This window comes from Salmo trutta, chromosome 24, assembly GCF_901001165.1.
Source record: "Salmo trutta chromosome 24, fSalTru1.1, whole genome shotgun sequence".
Lineage (NCBI taxonomy): Eukaryota > Metazoa > Chordata > Actinopteri > Salmoniformes > Salmonidae > Salmo > Salmo trutta.
The window spans coordinates 5,128,051-5,151,389 of record NC_042980.1 but is presented as its reverse complement, the minus strand read 5'-3'; the positions used below and the strand labels follow the sequence as shown (position 1 = coordinate 5,151,389).

Below are 23,339 nucleotides of genomic sequence, written 5' to 3'. Positions count from 1 at the left end.
GCACTCACCTCTCCCAAGATTCCATTCACGTGGTTCCCAGCTGCTGACCGGGCGTTCCGGCACCTCAAGCACCGCTTCACCACTGCTCCCATATTTATTCATCCTGACCCATCCATCAGTTCGTGGTGGAGGCTGATGCTTCGGATGTCGGAGTGGGGGTTGTCCTGTACCAGCGTTCCACCCTGGACCTCAAGTTACATCCCTGCGCCTTCTTCTCCCATCGCCTCAACGCCACGGAGAGGAATTACGATGTGGGGAATTGTGAGCTTCTCGCAGTGAAGATGACGTTGGAAGAGTGGAGACACTGCTTAGAGGGGACGGAATATCTGTTCACTGTGTGGACGGATCACAAGAACCTGGAATATCTTCGCACCGCAAACTAGGTGGGCCCTGCTTTTCACCCGGTTTAACTTCTTATGGATGGTGGCAGTATTGAGTCGCTTGGATGACTGACGTGCCCAGAGTAAACTGCCTCCTACTCACTCCCAGAAACTAAGATATGCATTTTATTAGTAGATTTGGATAGAAAACACTCTGAAGTTTCTAAAACTGTTTGAATGATGTCTGTGAGTATAACAGAACTCATATGGCAGGCAAAACCCTGAGAAAAAAATCCAACCAGGAAGTGTCTGTGGGGTCATTCTGCACTTCCTAAGGCTTCCATTGGCTGTCAACAGCCTTTAGAAACGTCTTTCATGCGTCTCCTGTTACTGGGCAAAGAACAGGAGCTCAGTCTATCAGTGGACTGTCTGGGAGCAGTGAATTGTTTACTGCACAGGCACGCCGGCGCGCCGCTCATTCTTTTTCTTCTGTAATGAATACGCTATTGTCCGGTTGGAATATTATCAACGTTTTATTTTAAAAAGAACCTAAGGATTGATTGTAAACATCGTTTGACATGTTTCTACGAACGGTAATGGAACTATTTGACTTTTTGTCTCTTATTTTACGCACACGCGTTATGCCTTTGGATAGTGATCTGTACGCATGAACAAAACGGAGGTATTTGGACATAAATATGGAGCATTTCGAACAAAAATAACATTTCTTGTGGAAGTAGGAGTCCTGGTAGTGCATTCCAACCAAGATCAGCAAAGGTAAGGGAATATTTATAATACTAATTCTGAGTTTAGTTGACTCCAGAACTTTGCTGGTATCTGTATAGCTTGCTTTGATGGTTGAGCTCTGTACTCAGAATATTGACAAATGTGCTTTCGCCGAAAAGCTATTTTAAAATCGGACACAGCGGTAGCATTAAGGAGTAGTGTATCTATAATTCTTTCAATAACTTTTGTAAATTTAATCAACGTTTATGATGAGTATTTTTGTAAATTGATGTGCTAATTCACCGGGTGTTTTGGTAGGAATACATTTTCTGAACATCATGCGCCAATGTAAAATGGGGTTTTTGGATATAAATATGAACTTTATCGAACAAAACATGCATGTATTTTGTAACATTGAGTCCTGGGAGTGTCATCTGATGAAGATCATCAAAGGTTAGTAATTGATTTTAGCTGACTTCTGGTTTTTGTGATGCCTCTGCTTGCTTGGAAAATGGCTGTGTGATTTTTCTTGTTTTGTTGCTGTCCTAACATAATCGAATGTTTTGCTTTCGCCGTAGAGCAAGCGTCCCACCCCTGGTACACCCTATCAATAGCAGGTGAAATATCAAGGGCGCCAAATTTGAAAACAATTAAATGTCATAATTCAAATTTCTCAAACATACAACTATCTTACACCCTTTGAAAGATAAACATCTCCTTAATCTAACCACGTTGTCCGATTTCAAAAAGGCTTTACGGCGAAAGCATAACGTTAGATTATGTTAGGACAGTACATTGAAAATAGCTGTGTGTAATGTTTTGTCAATGCAAAGACAGGCGTCACCAAAAGCAGAAAACCAGCTAAAATTATACAATCTTCATCAGACGACACTCCTAGGACATTATGTTAGACAATACATGCATTTTTTGTTCTATCAAGTTCATATTTATATCCAAAAATAGCGTTTTACTATGGAGTTGATGTTGAGGAAATATTTTCCCTCCAATACCGCCAGTCAATCAGCACAACAAATTAAATAATTACTATTCGAAAACATTGGTAAAATATTATATTGTCATTCAAAGAATTATAGATTAACATCTCGTGAACGCAACCGCATTGCCAGATTTAAAAATAACTTTACTGGGAAATCACACTTTGCAATAATCTGAGTACTGCGCCCAGAAAAATAGGCTTTGCGATACAGACTAGGCGCCATGTTGGAGAGATCTAAAATCAAAAATATTATGTAAATAATCCCTTACCTTTGATTATCTTCATCAGAAGGCACTTCCAGGAATCCCAGGTCCATAACAAATGTAGTTTTGGTCGAAAAAGCTCATAATTTATGTCCAAAAAGCTCCGTGTTGTTAGCGCGTCCTGTAGGCTACTCAAAAACATGAACGACGCCCGCCGGACTTGTCTTCACCAAAGAGGGGAAAAAATATATTTACGTTCGTTCAAACATGTCAAACGTTGTATAGCATAAATCATTAGGGCCTTTTTCAATCAAAACTTCAATAATATTCAAGGCGGACGATTGCATTCTCTTTTAAAACGTATTGGAACGAGAGTACCCAAACATGCACTGGCGCGCCAGAGTAGTATTGGCCATCCGCTTATGACCAACGTCCCAAGTCTCTTGTTCGGTCAGTTTTCACAGTAAAAGACTCAAACTACTTTGTAAAGACAAGTGACATCTAGTGGATGGCGTAGGACGTGCTCAATGATTAATAAGTCCCTGTGTCTTTCAATGGCATAGGCTTAAAAGTAATTCAACACATCAGGTATCCACTTCCTGTCAGAATTTGTCTCCGGGTTTTGACTGCCATATGAGTTCTGTTATACTTACAGACACCATTCAAACAGTTTTAGAAAATTCTGAGTGTTTTCTATCCAAATCTGTTGATAATATGCATATCCTAGCTTCTGAGTTGGTGTAGGAGGCAGTTAGAAATGGGCACATATTTTTTTCAAAATTCTCAATACTGCCCCCTAGCCCCAACAGGTTAACTTCTCCCTCTCTTACCAACCGGGATCCAAGAATATCAAGCCGGATGCTCTGTCACGCCGCTATAGCCCTGCGGCTACACCCTCGGACCCTGAGACCATCCTTCCCACCTCGTGCCTGGCGACAGCACTCAGCTGGGGAATAGGGAAGCAGGTTCATGAGACAACGCAGCATTCCCAGGCAAACCCTGGGGGGCAGCTAGATAACCGGATGTTTGTTCCTGACGCTGTGCACAAAGCGAGGTCCATACAGAAATGCTTTGTCAAGAACGGTGTGGAAGAACTTGACTGGGCTGCACAGAGCCCTGACCTCAGCCCCATTGAACACCTTTGGGATGAATTGGAACGCTGACTGAGAGCCAGGCCTAATCGCCCAATATCAGTGCCCGACCTCACTAATGGCCTTGTGGCTGAATGGAAGCAAGTCCCTGCAGCAATGTTCCAACATCTATTGGAAAGCCTTCCCAGAAGAAAGCCTTCCCAGAAGAATAGCAGCAAAGGGTGGACCAACTCCATATTAATGGCCATGATTTTGTAATGAGATGTTCGATGAGCAGGTGTCAACATACTTTTGGTCATGTAGTGTATATTACCTGGAACCAGTCGATGGTGCAACAGTTGATGAGGGCGGGGAAGCGTCTCAGGCGGCTCCGGAAGGTGTCTCCAATAGGGCTCATGGCCAGCACCACGTGCAGCTGTGAGCGGCAGCGCTCCAGGAACATGTTGAAGAGCGATAGCGGGCTGCCATCCGTTTGCTTGTCGCGCTCCCGCTGACGATCAAGCACACGCATGCGCTCGCAGATCTCTGCTTTCTCGTCAGTCGCAAACAGGTTGGGTACCTGGCGTGAGGAAGGGGAAAAAGGAAGGGAATGAGGATTTTTTTCATGACACTGTAGCCATTTTTTTGTTGTTGATTATTATAAAACATTTTAAACCACCTAAATGTTTGCATTTATGTATTTTGTAAATTGAGATATGGGTGTGTATCTCAAATGTTCATGCAAACCATTAATTAATTCATGCAATATTAACATGATTTAAGAAAAGTTCAAGATAGGGAAATTACATAAATCACATAATGTATATGCCAAGTCTGTGTGTTTGTCTCTGTTGTTGCGTTTGTGACCCTGAATTTCTCTATAGGGGATAAAGAAGTGTCTGTCTGTCTGTCCATCCATCCATCACCTCTCCAGTGTTGAGCAGGTTGCTGACGTCCTCCAGGAAGGACTCCATCTTGATCTGCGTGTCAGTGAAGAGGAAGACACCGTGCGTGTCGCCCTGCGTGGACTTGCGCATGATCAGCTTGAGGTCGTCACGCCACTCCGTCATGCCGTAGCTCTTTGCAATCTCCACCTGTTCAAAAAGTATATTGTGATTGTTATTGACAGTTTATGTAATTTTATACAAAATACAATTGTTAATGAAAAAACTTTTCTCCACCTGGAAGAGCTCCGCCTCCGCCATGTGGGCGGCCAACCGGGTAACAGACTGTCTCCCACTCCCGCCCACCCCCACCAGCAAGGCATGGCCGCGCGGCTGCTTGAGCACGCGTGAGATGCGGCACACATGCTCGATGGCGAAGCGGAAGAGTACCAGGTTCATGGGCGCCTTGCTGATGTTGTTGTACTCATCCAGGTGCGACTCAACCACCTGCCGCAGCTGGTCCAGGTTGTTCACCTCGCGGTAGTTGCGGTCCTCGCCCTTGGGGTCGTGGAAGTCACAGAACATGAGGCTGCGGAGGTCATCCTCCGTCACGCACCCGTCCTGGTCCTGGTCTAGGTGCTGGAAGAGCTGGTGGAAGTCCTCTTTGAGGTAGGACTGGGACACCTCCTGGAGGTAGCCCACCATCCAGGCCCGGTCTGAGTCGTGCACTAGACGGTCGTAGTACACCCTCTGGACCTGTGAGAGTGAATGAAGTAGCAATTTGTCAGCATGAGAATTGAACACCTGGGGCTGATTGCACCAGTTGGGCGTAAGAAAGTTGGACTTAAATGCTAGGTCGGGCATAGCTACGTCTGACTTTGGGATCATAATTTACACCTGTTGCACCAACCAACAATATGACTAGTCATAGCTAAGTTTGAAGAAAGCAATGCGGGCATAGCTACGTCATGAGATTTGATGCTTCCTAATGATGGTTGCTAGGCACCGCCCATTACAAGGTTGTTACCATCCTAGTGGCAGTTCTAAACTTTGTGAGGCATGTCCCATCACTTCGCAAAGCCCACCACTATGCATGCACATTTTCTTAACCACAACTGGATGGATCAATCAATAATTACTGTGGAAATGAATATCACTAAATTACAAAAATGCCATTGAAGGCATTTACCATATTGTTGCTTACTGAAACTCCCAAAGTCATCCAACCATTTTAAATACTTTAATCAGTGTGTGGCCACTATAATTTCAGCACCGTTATGATTGGGACAGCGTTATTGCACTGCTTTGAGATAAGCGTCAGATTTTTGATTTCACAGAATCTCCATTTTGATATTTGTTTACAATTAGGCTGGGAAAATGTTAGCCAAATTAAAGTGAGTGTTCATGATGCAAATTTTTTGTCTAGTTTGCTCATCTAACAGTGTTATCAGAACATTTTGCTTACATATTATGTAGCCTATACTAGCCTAGTATAACAGGTGGATTATTTTGCTCTTCAGTCACGTAGTAGCCTAGGCTATATCCCGACTTAAAGACCTTGACTTGTATCTGTATATTTGGTTAATTGACCTCTGGCTGGGCAAATAAATTAAGGTGGCAGCTCATCTATTAGTTTGCTAATATCTGATCAGACACATTTAGCATGCTATAATGTAGCATATAAATCAAGTGTATTATTTTGCCATTGACTCGCGCATAGACAACTCAAAAATAGGTTGTGAAATATAGACTCACATCCTTAAAAAAAATATAGATTTCTATTATTTTCTGTGCATATCATTTAAAAGACAATTTAACACCCTACACCTGCTCCCTAGTAGGCATAGAATCTACGCCCACGCGTAGCTCATAGAAGGGCTTACACCTAGGTGCGAGCAACAGGTATAGTTTTTTGGCCCGGCGTAGAGCACATTTTACGCTGGAAATAGAGTTACGACCCACTTAAGACCAACTGGTGCAACAGGCCCCTGAATATTATTACAATTTACACGTCATGATTTGTTAGAACCTTGAGAATATAGACTCATGGGACAGTTTATTCAGTTACTGTTCGATTGAACGTCAGAATGGGCAAAACAAGTGACCTAAGCGTCTTTGAGCGTAGTACGATCGTCTGTGCCAGGCTAGCCAGATCCAGTTTCTCAGAAACTCCTCGATCCTGGTCACCGAGGATTACTGCAGCAGATGACCACACCGGGTTCCACTCCCATCAGCTAAAAACAAGAAGAAGTGGCTCCAGTGAGCTCGCGATCACCAACACTGGACAATTGCCTGGAACATGACAGTGAGTTCAGTTTACTTGAGAGGCCTGCACAGTCCCCAGACCTCAACCCAATAGAGTATACAGTATTTGGGATGAGATGGAACCGGCTATTCGCAGCATGAATGTTCCTGCCGTCCAATCTGCAGCAACTGCATGATGCCATCGCATCAGCTTAGGCCAACATCCCTGTGGAAAGTTTCCGACACCTTGTAAAATGCCACAAATAATTCAGGCTGTTCTGGAGGCAAAGGGGGGTCTGACCCGGTACTAGATGGGTGTACCTAATAAACTGGCTGGTGAGTGTAGATTCATAAGGGCTTGACAATAACCTTTTTAGCACCACTTGATCTTCGGACAAGTAGGATAGATTTTTTACTTCAATCCTAAAGCTCAAGTCACTTGTCCAAAAATAGAAATACATGTCTATCACCATGGGCCAAAAAGGTGAAAGAATCTTTTTTTGTGTTGAATGATGCAATGAACCATTTCACAAAATAAAATGCATTATTATTATTACACAAGCCTAAGAGCACTATGCGCAATGCCAAGCGTCGGTTGAAGTGGTGTAAAGCTCGCCGCTATTGGGCTCTGGAGCAGTGGAAACACATTCTCTGGAGTGATGAATTACGCTTTACCATCTGGCAGTCTGACAGACGAATCTGGGTTTGGCGGATGCCAGGAGAATACTACCTGCCCCAATGCATAGTGCCAACTCTAAAGTTTGGTGGAGGAGGAATAATGGTCTGGGACCGTTATTCATGGTTTGGGCTAGGCCCTTAGTGAAGGAAAATATTAACGCTACAGCATACAATGACATTCTAGACGATTCTGTCCTTCCAACTTTGTGGCAACAATTTGGGGAAGGCCCTTTCCTGTTTCAGCATGACAATGCCCTCGTGCACAAAGCGAGGTCCATACAGAAATTATTTGTAGAGATCGGTGTGGAAGAACTTTAACTGGCCTGCACAGAGCCCTGACCTCAATCCCATCGAACACCTTTGAGATAAATTGGAACGCTGACTGCGAGCCAGGCCTAATCGCCCAACACCAATGCCCGACCTCACTAATGGTCTTGTCCCTGAAAGGAAGCAAGTCCCTACAGCAATGTTCCAGCATCTAGTGGAAAGCCATCCCAGAAGAGTGGAGGCTATAGCAGAAAAGGGGAGGACCAACTCCATCTTAATGCCCATCATTTTGGAATGAGATGTTTGAGGAGAAGGTGTCCCCATACTTTTGGTTAAGTAGTGAACAACACTGCCCCTTTAAGACATAAAAAAGCTTTTCAAAGATAGCTGGAAATGTGCAAGTTGTGTACTCTTGTTGGAAGCAATCAGTCTTCCATCATGACCACATGTGATCGAAAGACCGTTTGTGCCTTTCAATGGTTTCTACTCCGATGCGCTATGCCTAACACAACATTACCGCCTCCGTCTTGCAAAGTTAGATTTGTTTTGTTGTATTTATGTTAATAAAATTACAATTCATTTGCCACTCAACTTAATTCATTTCTCCCAATATTTGTACTTCCCATAGGGATAGATAACACCACGGTAATGCAAGTGCAGAGTTTGGGAGATGAAAGTCCACAACACATCGCATCTGGAGGACACTTTGATCCAATTTTGATAGGATAAAATATTTGATATTGTGATTTTTGTGACTTTTTTACTTTACATCTATGTTCTGCTTGTCTGAATTATTTATTTTTTACCTGTCTCGGGCAAACTTGAATACTGAGCCCTGTATACATACCTCATGCACCCAGAGGCGCTTGATGGCGCTGGGGTTCTCAGCTGTTTCAGGTCGGGACAGACAGATGCCCTGGATGACGCGGGAGAAGTCTCGCAGGTTAAAAAGGTAGTGGGACTTGGCCGGGGTTGGCAGCAGGTTCTTGGTGGCCTCCTGGTACACAGACATTGTGCCATTGATGATCTGAGCGGTCAGCATTGCAAATGGCTTGGGGAAAGCAAACCTGATGAGGAAGAGGTGAGGAGTCATAAATTATATTATATACACGCAATAACAATTGTGCAAACGTTCCACATGCGCACACACACACACACTATAGCCTCAGCCGTGTTAACAATTTATGATATTCTTCAACAACACAGACCCCAAAGCAAATCAAGGGGAGAGAAATATATTTATTAAAAGAGAACAAATCATAGTTGTTATGCTGGAAAGTGGATGGTTGGTGTTAATTCTTCTCTGTTCTCATTGTTTCTCCACTGAACAAAGAGACAAGATGGAGTTTAAACCAAAACCTAGCCTGTGGTTGACCAATTAGAATTCATTGCAGCAAAAATGGGCCAATGGTGAAAATATAAAGTATCCCATGTCAGCTTCAATGTATAGCTCATTTGGACCAATGACAACTTGCCACACATAGCTACAGTTGAAGTCGGATGTTTACATACACTTAGATTGGAGTCATTAAAACTCGTTTTTCAACCACTCCACAAATTTCATGTTAACTAACTATAGATTTGGCAAGTCGGTTAGGACATATACTTTGCGCATGACAAGTAATTTTTCCAAAAATTGTTTAGAGACAGATTATGTCACTTATAATTCACTGTATCACAATTCCAGTGGGTCAGAAGTTTACATACACTAAGTTGACTGTGCCTTTAAACAGCTTGTAAAATTCTAGAAAATTATGTCATGGCTTTATAAGCTTCTGATAAACATTTCAGTTAATTGGAGGTGTACCTGTGGATGTATTTCAAGGCCTACCTTCAAACTCAGTGCCTCTTTGCTTAACATCATGGGAAAATCTAATGAAATCAGCCAAGACCTCAGAAGAGAAATTGTAGACCTCCACAAGCGTGGTTCATCCTTGGGAGCAATTTCCAAATGCCTGAAGGTACCACGTTCATCTGTACAAACAATAGTACGCAAGTATAAACACCATAGGACCACGAAGCCGTCATACCGTTCAGGAAGGAGACGCTTTCTGTCTCCTAGAGATGAACGTCCTTTGTGCGAAAAGTGCAAATCAATCCCAGACAAACAGCAAAGGACCTTGTGAAGATGCTGGAGGAAACAGGTACTAAAGAATCACAAAGCCCTGACCTCAATCTTATAGAACATTTGTGGGCAGAACTGAAAAAGCGTGTGCGAGCAAGGAGGCCGTCAAACCTGACTCAGTTACACCAGCTCTGTCAGGAGGAATGGGCCAAAATTCACCCAACGTATTGTGGGAAGCTTGTGGAAGGCTACCCAAAACGTTTGACCCAAGTTAAACAATTTAAAGGCAATGTTACCAAATACTAATTGAGGGTATGTAAACTTTTGACCCACTGAGAATGTGATGAAAGAAATAAAAGCTGAAATAAATCTCTCTCTACTATTTTTCTGACATTTCACATTCTTAAAATAAAGTGGTGATCCTAACTGACCTAAGAGGGAATCTTTACTAGGATTAAATGTCAGGAATTGTGAAAAACTGAGTTTAAATGTATTTGGCTAAGGTGTATGTAAACTTACGACTTCAGCAGGCTGTTAACCAGCCTGCCAGCTTAGTGGAGTCTGTCACTAGCACAGTCAGTGTAGTCAGCTCAGCTATCCCCATTGAGACCGTGTCTGTGCCTCGACCTAGTTTGGGCAAAACTAAACATGGCGGTGTTCGCCTGAGCAATCTCACTGGAATAAAGACCTCCTCCATTCCTGCCATTATTGAAAGAGATTGTGATACCTCACATCTCAAAATAGGGCTACCTAATGTTAGATCCCTCACTTCCAAGGCAGATATAGTCAATTAACTAATCACTGATCATAATCTTGATGTGATTGGCCTGACTGAAACATGGCTTAAGCCTGATGAATTTACTGTGTTAAATGAGGCCTCACCGCTTGTTTACACTAGTGACCATATCCCCCACACATCCCGCAAAGGCAAGAGGTGTTGCTAACATTTATGATAGGAAATTTCAACTTAAAAAAATAAAATAAAAAATAGTCTTTTGAGCTTTTAGTCATAAAATCTATGCAGCCTACTCAATCACTTTTTAGAGCTACTGTTTACAGGCCTCCTGGGCCATATGCAGAATCCTCACTGAGTTCCCTGAATTCCTATCGGACCTTGTAGTCATGGCAGATAATATTCAACATTTTGGTGACTTTAGTATTCACATGGAAAAGTCCACAGACCCACTCCAAAAGGCTTTCGGAGCCATCATCGACTCAGTGGGTTTTGTACAACATGTCTCCGGACCTACTCACTACCACAGTCATACTCTGGACCTAGTTTTGTCCCGTGGAATAAATGTTGTGGATCTTAATGTTTTTTCTCATAATCCTGGACTATCGGACCACTATTTTATTACGATTGCAATCGCAACAAATAATCTGCTCAGACCCCAACCAAGGATCATCAAAAGTCGTGTTATAGATTCTCGGACAACCTAAAGATTCCTAGATGACCTTCCAGACTCCCTCCGCCTACCCAAGAACGTCAGAGTACAAAAATCAGTTAACCACCTAAATGAGGAACTCAATTTAACCTCGCACAATACCCTAGATGCAGTCGCACCCCTAAAAACAAAAAACATTTGTCATAAGAAACTAGCTCCCTGGTATACAGAAAATACCCGAGCTCTGAAGCAAGCTTCCAGAAAATTGGAACGGAAATGGTGCCACACCAAACTGGAAGTCTTCCGACTAGCTTGGAAAGACAGTACCGTGCAGTATCGAAGAGCCCTCACTGCTGCTCGATCATCCTATTTTTCCAACTTAATTGAGTAAAATAGTAACAAATCTACAATGTATTTTTGATACTGTCGCAAAGCTAACTAAAAAGCAGCATTCTTTGAAGAAGAGATCATGACCATTTGAAAGAAAATTATGGACTCCTCTTTAAATCTGCGTATTCCTCCAAAGCTCAGTTGTCCTGAGTCTGCACAACTCTGCCGGGACCTAGGATCAAGGGAGACACTAAAGTGTTTTAGTACTATATCTCGACACAATTATGAAAATAATCATGGCCTCTAAATCTTCAAGCTGCATACTGGACCCTATTCCAACTAAACTACTGAAAGAGCTGCTTCCTGTGCTTGGCCCTCCTACGTTGAACATAATAAACAGCTCTCTATCCACCGGATGTGTACCAAACTCACTAAAAGTGGCAGTAATAAAGACTCTTGAAAAAGCCAAACCTTGACCAGGAAAATATAAAAAACTATCGGCCTATATCGAATCTCCCATTCCTCTCAAAGAATGTTGAAAAGCTGTTGCGCAGCAACTCACTGCCTTCCTGAAGACAAACAATGTATACGAAATGCTTCAGTCTGGTTTTAGACCCCATCATAGCACTGAGACTGCACTTGTGAAGGTGGTAAATTACCTTTTAATGGCGTCAGACCTCGTGCTCCTAGACCTTAGTGCTGCTTTTGATAACATCGATCACCACATTATTTTGGAGAGATCAGAAACCCAAATTGGTCTACATGGACAAGTTCTGTTCTGGTTTAGATCTTATCTGTCGGAAAGATATCAGTTTGTCTCTGTGGATGGTTTGTCCTCTGACAAATCAACTGTAAATTTCGGTGTTCCTCAAGGTTCCGTTTTAGGACCACTTGTTTTCACTATATATTTTACCTTTTGGTGATGTCATTCGGAGACATAATGTTAACTTTCACTGCTATGCGGACGACACAAAGCTGTACATAATGATGAAACATGGTGAAGCCCCAAAATTGACCTCGCTAAAAGCCTGTGTTTCAGATATAAGGAAGTGGATGGATGCAAATGTTCTACTTTTAAACTCAGACAAAACAGAGATGCTTGTTCTAGGTCCCAAGAAACAAAGAGATATTCTGTTGAATCTGACAATTAATCTTGATGGTTGTACAGTCATCTCAAATAAAACTGTGGAGGACCTCGGCATTACTCTGGACCCTGATCTCTCTTTTGACGAACATATCAAGACAGTTTCAAGGACAGCTTTTTTCCATCTACGTAACATTGCAAAAATCTGAAACTTTCTGTCCAAAAATGATGCAGAAAAATTAATCAATGCTTTTGTCACTTCTAGGTTAGGCTACTGCAATGCTATACTTTCCGGCTACCCGGATAAAGCACTAAATAAACTTCAGTTATTGCTAAACACGGCTGCTAGAATCTTGACTAGTGCTAGCCTTCCTGTTAAGGCACGGGCTGATTTCAAGGTTTTACTGCTAACCTACAAAGCATTACATGGACTTGCTCCTACATTTCCTTCCGATTTGGTCCTGCCGTACATACCTACACGTACGCTACGGTCACAAGACGCAGGCCTCCTAACTGTCCCTAGAATTTCTAAGCAAACAGCTGGAAGCAGGGCTTTCTCCTATAGTGCTAAATTTTTATGGAATGGTCTGCCTACCCATGTGAGAGACGCAGACTCGGTCTCAACCTTTAAGTCTTTATTGAAGACTCATCTCTTCAGTAGGTCCTATGATTGAGTGTAGTCTGGCCCAGGAGTGTGAAGGTGAACGGAAAGGCACTGGAGCAACAAATAGCCCTCGCTGTCTCTGCCTGGCCGGTTCCCCTCTCTCCACTGGGATTCTCTGCCTCTAACCCTATTACAGGGGCTGAGTCACTGGCTTACTGGTGCTCTTCCATGCCGTCCCTAGGAGGGGTGCTTCACTTGAGTGGGTTGAGTCACTGACGTGATCTTCCTGTCTGGGTTGGCGCCCCCCCTTGGGTTTTGCCGTGGCGGAAATCTTTGTGGGCTATACTCGGCCTTGTCTCAGGATGGTAAGTTGGTAGTTAAAGATATCCCTCTAGTGGTGTGGGGGATGTGCTTTGGCAAAGTGGGTGGGGTTATATCCTGCCTGTTTGGCCCTGTCCGGGGGTATCGTCGGATGGGGCTACAGTGTCTCCCAACCCCTCCTGTCTCATCCTCCAGCATTTATGCTGCAGTAGTTTATGTGTCGGGGGGCTAGGGTCAGTCTGTTATATCTGGAGTATTTCTCCTGTCTTATCCGGTGTCCTGTGTGAATTTAAGTATGCTCTCACTAATTCTCTCTTTCTTTCTTTCTCTCTCTCTCTCTGAGGACCTGAGCCCTAGGACCATGCCTCAGGACTACCTGGCCTGATGACTTCTTGCTGTCCCCAGTCCACCTGGCCGTGCTGCTGCTCCAGTTTCAACTGTTCTGCCTGCGGCTATGGAACCCTGACCTGTTCACCGGACGTGCTACCTGTCCCAGAGGTGCTGACCTGTTGCACCCTCGACAACCACTGTGATTATTATTATTTGACCCTGCTGGTCATCTATGAACATTTGAACATCTTGGCCATGTTCTGTTGTAATCTCCACCCGGAACAACCAGAAGAAGACTGGCAACCCCTCATAGCCTGGTTCCTCTCTAGGTTTATTCCTAGGTTCTGGCCTTTCTAGGGAGTTTTTCCTAGCCACCATGCTTCTTTTTTATTTATTTTATTTCACCTTTATTTTACCAGGTAGGCTGGTTGAGAACAAGTTCTCATTTACAACTGCGACCTGGCCAAGATAAAGCAAAGCAGTGTGACACAGACAACAACACAGAGATACACATGGAATAAACAAGCCAATAACACAATAAACAAGTCAATGACACAGTAGAAAAAAAAGAAAGTCCATATACAGTGTGTGCAAATGGCATGAGGAGATAGGCAATAAATAGCTGTATGAGTCCTGGACTGGAACCTCTACACCTGCATTGCTTGCTGTTTGGGGTTTTAGGCTGGGTTTCTGTACAGCACTTTGAGATATCAGCTGATGTAAGAAGGGCTTTATAAATACATTTAATTTTTAACTGTATGAGTCCCGGACTGGAACCCCTACACAGATTCTAAACAGTTGTTGAACTGAAATACAACCCATGTACCTGACCCATTAATCTGCAGTTCCCCATTAAAGAAACACAACTCGTTCCATTGATCTTTAGTTCTCTGCATTGTATATTTATATTTTAATATTCTTACAGCTGTCTGTCAATACTATCAACAGAACACACCCCCCTTTGGCAAAACCTGAGATAAAAATATATAGTAATTTGAGAAGATGTAGCCAGGCATTGAACCTCATTACCTTCAATCATGCAGGTTTGTTTTTACAATTTACTCGTGAAAACATGCGTGTTGAAATATGGGAGTAATGTTAATATGTGAATGTGAATACAAGAATATAGGAGTGTACTTGACAAAGTACAGAACATTGCAAAATACATACCACTTCATAAAAACTGTGTGTGTACATGCCATGTTATAAGCTCTTATAGGTACAGATTTGGGCTAACTATCCTCCATATGGCACCAACTGTTCTGTGACAATACATTGTTCCCCTAGGACTTTTTTCAGCAGCGGTGTGGGGGGTCCATTGGTGACTTTTGGACATTTTTTTTGAATTCCTCATTGTTAGAAGTTTTTTCCAAATCCGATGTTAGGTACTATATTTCTTGAATATTATATGAATCCTATTGATTACAATGGCCTATTTGATCTCAGAGATCATATTATATTTCAACAAAATAATTGCAGGTACGCAATTGTTACCGGTAACTAACTACAGAAACGATTTCAGAACAATCTGAAATGGTGGATGTCGAAATTCTATTGTGCTATTTGAGGTGGAACGACCCAAAAAGGGTTTATTTGTCTAGGAGGTTAGGTCTAGGCCTAAATATGTACTGTATATCTAGGCTGAACTATCTATCTATGTTGCTGAAGAGAGGGCTAACTTCTCAGCAACACTATATTGTTACCTTATAGTGAGGTGCCAGTCCATGATTCTGGAGAAAATTGTGTACATGGTCTTCTCGTCAAAGTCGTTGATGGTGACCGTGTTTAAGTGGCGTAGGAAGCGGGCAGTGATTGGGTTTCTCCCACCACCTGAGGGCAGAAATCCAATGAAAATGGCTTTCGGTAGAAGTTGCCCTTAGGCTCAGATCTAAGACCAGCTCACCCTCCCCAAATCCTCAAATCAGTTTCTATAGGGGCACAGAGTTAGAAAACGTAGAAAGCGCACTTGGGACAAATGACTGTGATAGCGTGTAAACCTTTAACGCTTCTTTCAATGCCCCCCTAAGAAAGAGCAATAATAATACATTGAATAAAAATGGGTCTTTAAATAAACAGCAACTCCTGAATAGTGTTGTGAAAAAAAGTGTGAGCAAATAAACTAAGTAAAGGGGCAGCTGAGCTGTATGTGCTAGACTCACCGGGCGGCCCCATGGCGCACATGATCTGGATGTCTACCAGCTTGATCATGGAGCAGTCCTTCATGTCGTACCAGTTCCAGTGGTCCAGCCACTGGCGCAGCAGCTCCACAGGGGGCTGGGCCCCATACGTCTCCCTGGCCGGCATGTTCACGTCGTCCACAAACACCACCTGGACAAATAAAGAATTGATATTACAATGTCTTTCACTCTGCTGCAATACTACTCTTCAATGTCAGCACAACACTACATCAAGGACTTATCAACACCATTACTTTTATTCAAGAATTAAACACATGCACGCATGACAATGTCAGTCACGCATGCACGCACGCATCCATCCATGTGCACACACACACAGCCTGGGGAACCTACCGTTCTCTTGCCCATGGGCGGGCCGTACACCCCTTTGCGGCGCTTATCCAGCTTTGACATGATGATGTTCTGTGTCTGGGCAGCCGTGGTCTGTGCTGAGAAGTTAATCATCAGGGGGCTATATACATCCTTATTCAGACGGTTCAACAGAAAGTCCTGCAGAGAGTTTTGGGAAGTTAGGGTTATTTCACACTACTGAGCTGTTGGTTAAACATTCATCATAGTAGCTAGAACCATCCTAGAGAGGACTGTTGAAAATAAAATATATGAGCCAGCACAGATCGGTTCGTATTGGCACTGTAGTGTAAAAAGTGATTTTCCTTTGTTACTATAACAGCTGTTTCAGATGGTTCTTAAGGATTCATGGTCCTTTGCACCAATTCCTTACAGATAGTTTTTTGTGGGGGGGGGGGGGGTTGAGGGGATGGTCTAAACTACAGTCTCTAAATTTGAGTTTGAGGTAATGTAATCAAATAGCCTAGTCATACATTGTGAGTTGACTTATCACTATTATTTTGATTGTATGATCACAGAAGATTTAGGATATTATGAATCTTAACTGGAAAATATGAACGCTTATTACGCAACACTCTTCTGATTTGCTCGTCTCTAGCTGGTATTTTGAGTACCTCTTGTAATGTTCTAGGAATGCCACGTCCTGACCAGTAAAGGGGTCATTTGTCATTGTAGTATGGTCAGGGCGTGGCAGGGGGGTGTTTGTTTTGTGTGTTTTGGGTTTTTTTGGTTCTAGTTTTCCATTTCTATGTTTCTTTTTCCATGTTTGGCCGAGTATGGTTTCCAGTCAGAGGCATGTGTTTTTCGTTGTCTCTGATTGGAAGCCATACTTAGGCAGCCTGTTTTTTCCTTTGGGTTTGTGGGGGGTTGTTTTCTGTATAGCTTGTGTGCCTTACGGAACTGTTGATTGTCGGTTTGTTCTTTTTGTTTAAGTGTTCACTTTATTAAATAATAAAAGAAGATGAGCACTTTACCCGCTGTGTTTTGGTCCCCTTTCATCGACGCGTATGACAAGGAATTGGATTTTTTAAAATGATGTCTTTACAATGAGAGCTTTTTCTTGCACCTACTACAGTAAGCACTTTCTCAGTATTCACTGAAGAAAACATAGGGTGAATTATTTTCTAAAATAATTGAACATTCAAGTTCTGAATTGGCATGCAGAAGTGACACATTTTTCTGTTGTTCTTTTGGCTCTGTACTCAAGCATTTTGTATTGGAAATAATACCATGACCATGAGGTTAAAGTTCTGACTGTCAGCTTTAATTTTGTCAGGTTGTGCGCTACTGGTGTAGAAGTCAGGTGCAGGAGAGCAGAGAGTTGTGATCAGGCGCACACTTTATTAGGCAGAAGCAAACAACCGACAGACGCAACTGCGTCAGACAAACCTCCAGCCAAATGCAAAAGTGGAAAGCGCAACAAAGTCACAAAGATGCAAAAATGTTTAACAATTTAAACATACAAACGGGTCAACACGGTAACTGGGAAAACCAGTCTGGCGCAATCACACAAAAACACGTAACAAAGAACAATTCCACACAAAGACATGGGGGGAACAGAGGGAATATACATGTAGTGTGATTAGGGAATGTAAACCAGGTGTGCGGGGAAACAAGACAAAACAAATGGAACAATGAACAGTGGAGCAGCGATGGCTAGAAGGACGGTGACGTCGACCGCCGAATGCCGCCCGAACAAGGAGAGGAGCCGACTTCGGTGGAAGTCGTGACAAATTTTGGGGTACTTTATCCATATCCGGTGAACTGTTTAGATATTGCAGCACTTTTTGTACATAGTCCCCCCCCCCCATTTTAGGAAAAATGTACTTATATGTGCATTAAAGTAGTAAAAAAAGTTAAGTATTTGGTCCAATATTCATAACACGCAATGACTACATCAAGGTTGTGACTCCACAAATTTATTAGATGCATTTGCTGTTTGTTTTGGTTGTATTTCAGATTATTTTGTGCCCAATATAAATTTATGTTAAATAATGTAGTGTCATTTTGGAGTAACTTGTATTGTAAATAAGAATATAATATGTCTCTTAACACTTCTAGATGAATGTGGATGCTTCCAAGATTATGAATAATCCTGAATGAATAGTTAATAATGATGAGTGAGAAAGTTACAGACGCACAAATATCATACCCCCAAGACATGCTAAACTCTCACCATTACAATAACAGGTGACGTTAGCATTTTTGGAGGGGTATGATATTTGTGCGACTAACTTTCTCACTCATCATTATTCACGATTCATTCATAAACATTATTGAAACGTCATATTTGATGCTTAATGAGCGACTGCCTTTAAAAAGCAATGCATCCCTTTGAAAACGGTCTATGCTGCATCGATATTAGTCAGAAACAGTTATGCTAGTGTCAAAATAGACTACAAAGTGTAAATAGGATAATTTTGCTCATGAACTCAGTTTAGTCTAAAACGGAGTTTAGGAAATCCATGTGTCACACAGATGTAAAACTGCGCGACTAAAACGTCTTATGCTTAGTGGAACCCCCCCAATGCAGAATCGGTCAGGAAACAAGAATGAAATGCATATATTTTTAAAACATACAACTTACTTGCAGTAAAGCCGCTCAACATCTACATCACATTCAGTCATCTAACAGACTCCCATCCAGAGCGACCCACAGAAGCAACGATGGTCAAAGCCCTGCTCAAGGGCACGTCGACAGATCTCCCACAAGGTCAAAAACGGGGACCCGAACCAGCGACCCATCAGCAACCGGCCCAAGCTCTCAACCGCCAGGCCACCAGCCCTCCAAGATCCCCCCCCCTCCCCCCACACAGTTCCCCAAGAGCTGCCCCTCAACCATCCAAGACCCCCTACACAGTCCCCCCCAGAGAAAAATGTTATATAATAATTCCAGTGCAGCATTTGTAGAACGGTGGTGTGTAACGAGCTAGAGAATGGATGGGGGCTGTTAACATGATGGATCGGGAGGCCTGCGCTGTCACACCTCTCTCCTCCTCAGAGCCGAAAATAGGAAGCGCAGCTTGCGTCTGTCTGTTACGTCTAGCGCTCTGGAGGGAGAGCTTGGCAGTGGCGGCAGCACGTACAATGTATCTGTCGGCATGGCGTGCCCACTGTCGAGCCCAGGCCGGGTGCTCGTTTATCACCCCTGGCACGCCGGAGACGCCCTGCTCTGCCAGGCATGGTTACGGGCAGTCGGTTCTGCTCTGTCGGACAGAGCACAGCTGGGCTAGATGGGGAGAGGAAGCCCCAGTGAGCAGTATTAGAGTAGCTGGTGTCTGATCTATAAGCTAATGTTTCTACAGGAAGACCAGGCAGACAGGTGATGTACCTAAGGTGCTCTGGGGCTGCTAGGGTTGCCTAAGGGGAGGCTATCTTCTACCTTCCACTTTCAGTGGTGTCTGGTTGATTCAATATGTTTGATTATGCCGCTGGTGGTAGAGTAAGAGTGCTTATATACTGTGAAGGTAATGTGTTTAAGGCAAGTGACCTCAAACATTGAGGCAATTATTACAGGCTCATCACTTAAATGCACATAGAGAAATATAGGGTCAGAAAATCAGTACAGAAAATCTGATCGATCGATTAGCTGGACTGGAGGATCAATGGAAGGATGGACAAGGCTTTTACAAAGAACATTAAAACCAAGCCAAGTAAGAACTTCCAAGGCCATTATTGAAACCCATTGTTGAGACTGGTGTAAAATCAGACACTGATTGGTTGATTGAAATAATTGGTGTAAAATGAGACACAGCTGAGTGGCTGATTGAGATAATTGATAAATAATGTTCTGATCGGTTGACTAAGATAAGAGGCCACTCACAATGATGTAGACACTTTTGCCAGTGCCTGTGGGGCCGATGAAGATGGTGGGCTTCTGGTGGGTGATAAGCAGCTCCATCAGAGCTGTGTAGCGCACTGTGTTCTCCGTGGGAACAATGATCTCATTGAAATGCACATCCTTGGGGATAAGGGGTGCCATCTTCAACTCGTCGGTCCACAACTCCCACCTCCCTGGGCCCTGTAGAAGAATACATATTTTATAAAAAAAAAGAAATTACCTCAAACTGTTCATTTATTTAGGCCTTATAGTGACCGCTTACTCATTTCATGTCTGAGAGCAACTCGATATCCACTCACTGGAAACACAATTCAATTAAGCTCAATGGAAGTTGCCTTACTGTGATAGTGATATAGCAAATGGATGTTGTCAAGTGGCACAGTATTTTATTACTGGGTACAGTACTCACTCCTTAAGACTTACAGTTGACCCCTGCAGATAAGGTGCTACTTTGCACCTTAGGGCTACCGTACAAACCAGAGAATGACTGCCCCTCTCATTGAAACTAGAGGTCGCCCGATTATGATTTTTCAACGCCGATACCGAATATTGGAGGACCAAAAAAAGCCAATACCGATTAACCTGTCTGGGCTAGGGGGCAGTATTTTCACGGCCGGATGAAAAATGTACCCAATTTAAACAGGTTACTACTCTGGCCCAGAAACTAGAATATGCATATTATTAGTAGATTTAGATAGAAAACACTCTGAAGTTTCTAAAACTGTTTGAATGGTGTCTGTGAGTATAACAGAACTCATATGACAGGCAAAAACCTGAGAAAAATCCAAGCAGGAAGTGGAAAGTCTGAGAATTGTAGTTCTTCTTTTGATTCTCTATCGAAACTACAGTGTCTGTGGGGGACATTGCACTTCCTAAGGCTTCCATTGGCCTTCAGAAAGTGGTTTGAGCATTCTCCTGTCACTGGGCAGATAATAGGAGCTCAGTTACTGAGTGGTCTGCCTGGCAACAAAGGGATTGGATATCACACGGGCGCACCGTTCCTTCTTTTTCTTCTTGAATGAATATGCTGTTGTCCGGTTGGAATATTATCGCAATTTTACGTAAAAAATACCATAAAGATTGATTTTAAACAGCATTTGACATGCTTCTAAGTACGATAATGGAACATTTTGACTTTTCGTCTCTGGTTAAGCGCTCGCGCATTATCCCTTTGGATAAGTGATCTGTACGCACGAACAAAACGGAGGTATTTGTACATAAATATGGAATATTTCAAACAAAAACCACATTTGTGGAACAAGCAGTCCTGGGAGTGCATTCTGACGAAGATCAGCAAAGGTAAGAGAATATTTCTAATACTAATTCTGAGTTTAGGTTGCCCCGAACTTGGCGGGTGTCTTAATAGCTCACCGTGATGGCTGAGCTATGTACTCAGAATATTGAAAAATGTGCTTTCTCCGTAAAGCTATTTTAAAATCTGACACAGCGGTTGCATCCAGGAGTAGTCCATCTATAACTCTTTAAATAATTGTTATATATTTTGTCAACGTTTATGATGAGTATTCTTGTAAATTGATGTGCACATTCACCGGACGTTTTGGTGGGAATACATTTTCTGAACATCACGCGCCAATGTAAAATGCTGTTTTTGGATATAAATATGAACTTTATCGAACAAAACATACATGTATTGTGTAACATAATGTCCTAGGAGTGTCATCTGATGAAGATCGTAAAGGGTTAGTGCTTCATTTAGCTGTGTTTTGGGTTTTATTGACACATGTCCTTGCTTGGAAAATGGCTGTGTGATTATTTTGGTCTATGTACTCTAACATAATCTAATGTTTTGCTTTCGCTGTAAAGCCTTTTTGAAAATCGGACAATGTGGTTACATCAAGGAGAAGTGTATCTTTAAAATGGTGTAAAATAGTTGTATGTTTGAGAAAGTTGAATTATGACATTTTGTTGTTTTTGAATTTGCCGCCCTGATATTTCACTGATATTTCACGCTAGCGTCCCACGTAGCCCATAGAAGTTAATCGGCCAATTTGTTTATTTATTTGTAATAATGACAATTACAACAATAATGAATGAACACTTTTTGTAACTTAATATAATACATCAATAAAATCAATGTAGCCTCAAATAAATAATGAAACATGCTCAATTTGGTTTAAATAATGCAAAAACAAAGTGTTGGAGAACAAAGTAAAAGTGCAATATGTGCCATGTAAGAAAGCTAACGTTTAAGTGCCTTGCTCAGAACATGGGAACATATGAAAGCTGGTGGTTCCTTTTAACATGAGTCTTCAATATTCCCAGGTAAGAAGTTTTAGGTTGTAGTTATTATAGGAATTATAGGACTATTTCTCTCTATACGATTTGTATTTCATATACCTTTGACTATTGGATGTTCTTATAGGCACTTTAGTATTGCCAGTGTAACAGTATAGCTTCCGTCCCTCTCCTCGCTCCTACCTGGGCTCGAACCAGGAACACATCGACAACAGCCACCCTCGAAGCAGCGTTACCCATGTAGAGCAAGGGGAACAACTACTCCAAGTCTCAGAGCGAGTGACGTTTGAAACGCTCTTAGCGCGCACCCGCTAACTAGCTAGCCATTTCACATCGGTTACACCAGCCTAATCTTGGGAGTTGACAGGCTTGAAGTCATAAACAGCGCAATGCATTGCGAAGAGCTGCTGGCAAAACGCACGAAAGTGCTGTTTGAATGAATGCTTACGAGCCTGCTGGTGCCTACCACCGCTCAGTCAGACTGCTCTATCAAATCATAGACTTAATTATAATATAATAAACACACAGAAATACGAGCCTTAGGTCATTAATATGGTCGAATCCGGAAACTATCATCTCGAAAACAAAACGTTTTTTCTTTCAGTGAAATACGGAACCGGTACGTATTTTATCTAACGGGTGGCATCCCTAAGTCTAAATATTCCTGTTACATTACACAACCTTCAATGGTATGTCATAATTACATAAAATTCTGGCAAATTAGTTTGTAAGGAGCCAGGCAATGAACGCAAGAGCAGTGACACAATTTCATGTTAGCAGGCAATATTAACTAAATATGCAGGTTAAAAAATATATACTTGCGTATTGATTTTAAAGAAAGGCATTGATGTTTATGGTTAGGTACATTGGTGCAACAACAGTGCTTTTTTCGCAAATGCGTTTGTTAAATCATCACCCGTTTGTCGAAGTAGGCTGTGATTCGATGAGAAATTAACAGGCACCGCATCGATTATATGCAACGCAGGACACGTTAGATAAACTAGTAATATCATCAACCATGTGTAGTTAACTAGTGATTATGTTAAGATTGATCGTTTTTTATAAGATAAGTTTAATGCTAGCTAGCAACTTACCTTGGCTTCTTGCAGCCCTCGCGTAACAGGTAGTCAGCCTGCCATGCAGGCTCCTCGTGGAGTGCAATGTAAGGCAGGTGGTTAGAGTGTTGGA

At 42.5% G+C, this 23,339-nt stretch overlaps 1 protein-coding gene across 2 annotated transcripts in view; it reads right to left on the bottom strand.

Annotated features, from left to right (window-relative positions):
• dnah7 (dynein, axonemal, heavy chain 7) overlaps positions 1–23,339 on the bottom strand; it is a 247,939-nt gene that overhangs the window by 125,181 nt on the left and 99,419 nt on the right. For both annotated transcript variants that reach the window (XM_029710817.1, XM_029710818.1), the window contains exons 36-43: positions 19,878–20,075; positions 16,040–16,195; positions 15,668–15,836; positions 15,212–15,338; positions 8,237–8,456; positions 4,498–4,956; positions 4,243–4,410; positions 3,651–3,896 (exon numbers count right to left, since the gene is read on the bottom strand). In XM_029710817.1, the coding sequence (XP_029566677.1) occupies positions 3,651–3,896; positions 4,243–4,410; positions 4,498–4,956; positions 8,237–8,456; positions 15,212–15,338; positions 15,668–15,836; positions 16,040–16,195; positions 19,878–20,075 (1,743 nt within the window). The remainder of the gene's footprint in view (positions 1–3,650; positions 3,897–4,242; positions 4,411–4,497; positions 4,957–8,236; positions 8,457–15,211; positions 15,339–15,667; positions 15,837–16,039; positions 16,196–19,877; positions 20,076–23,339) is intronic.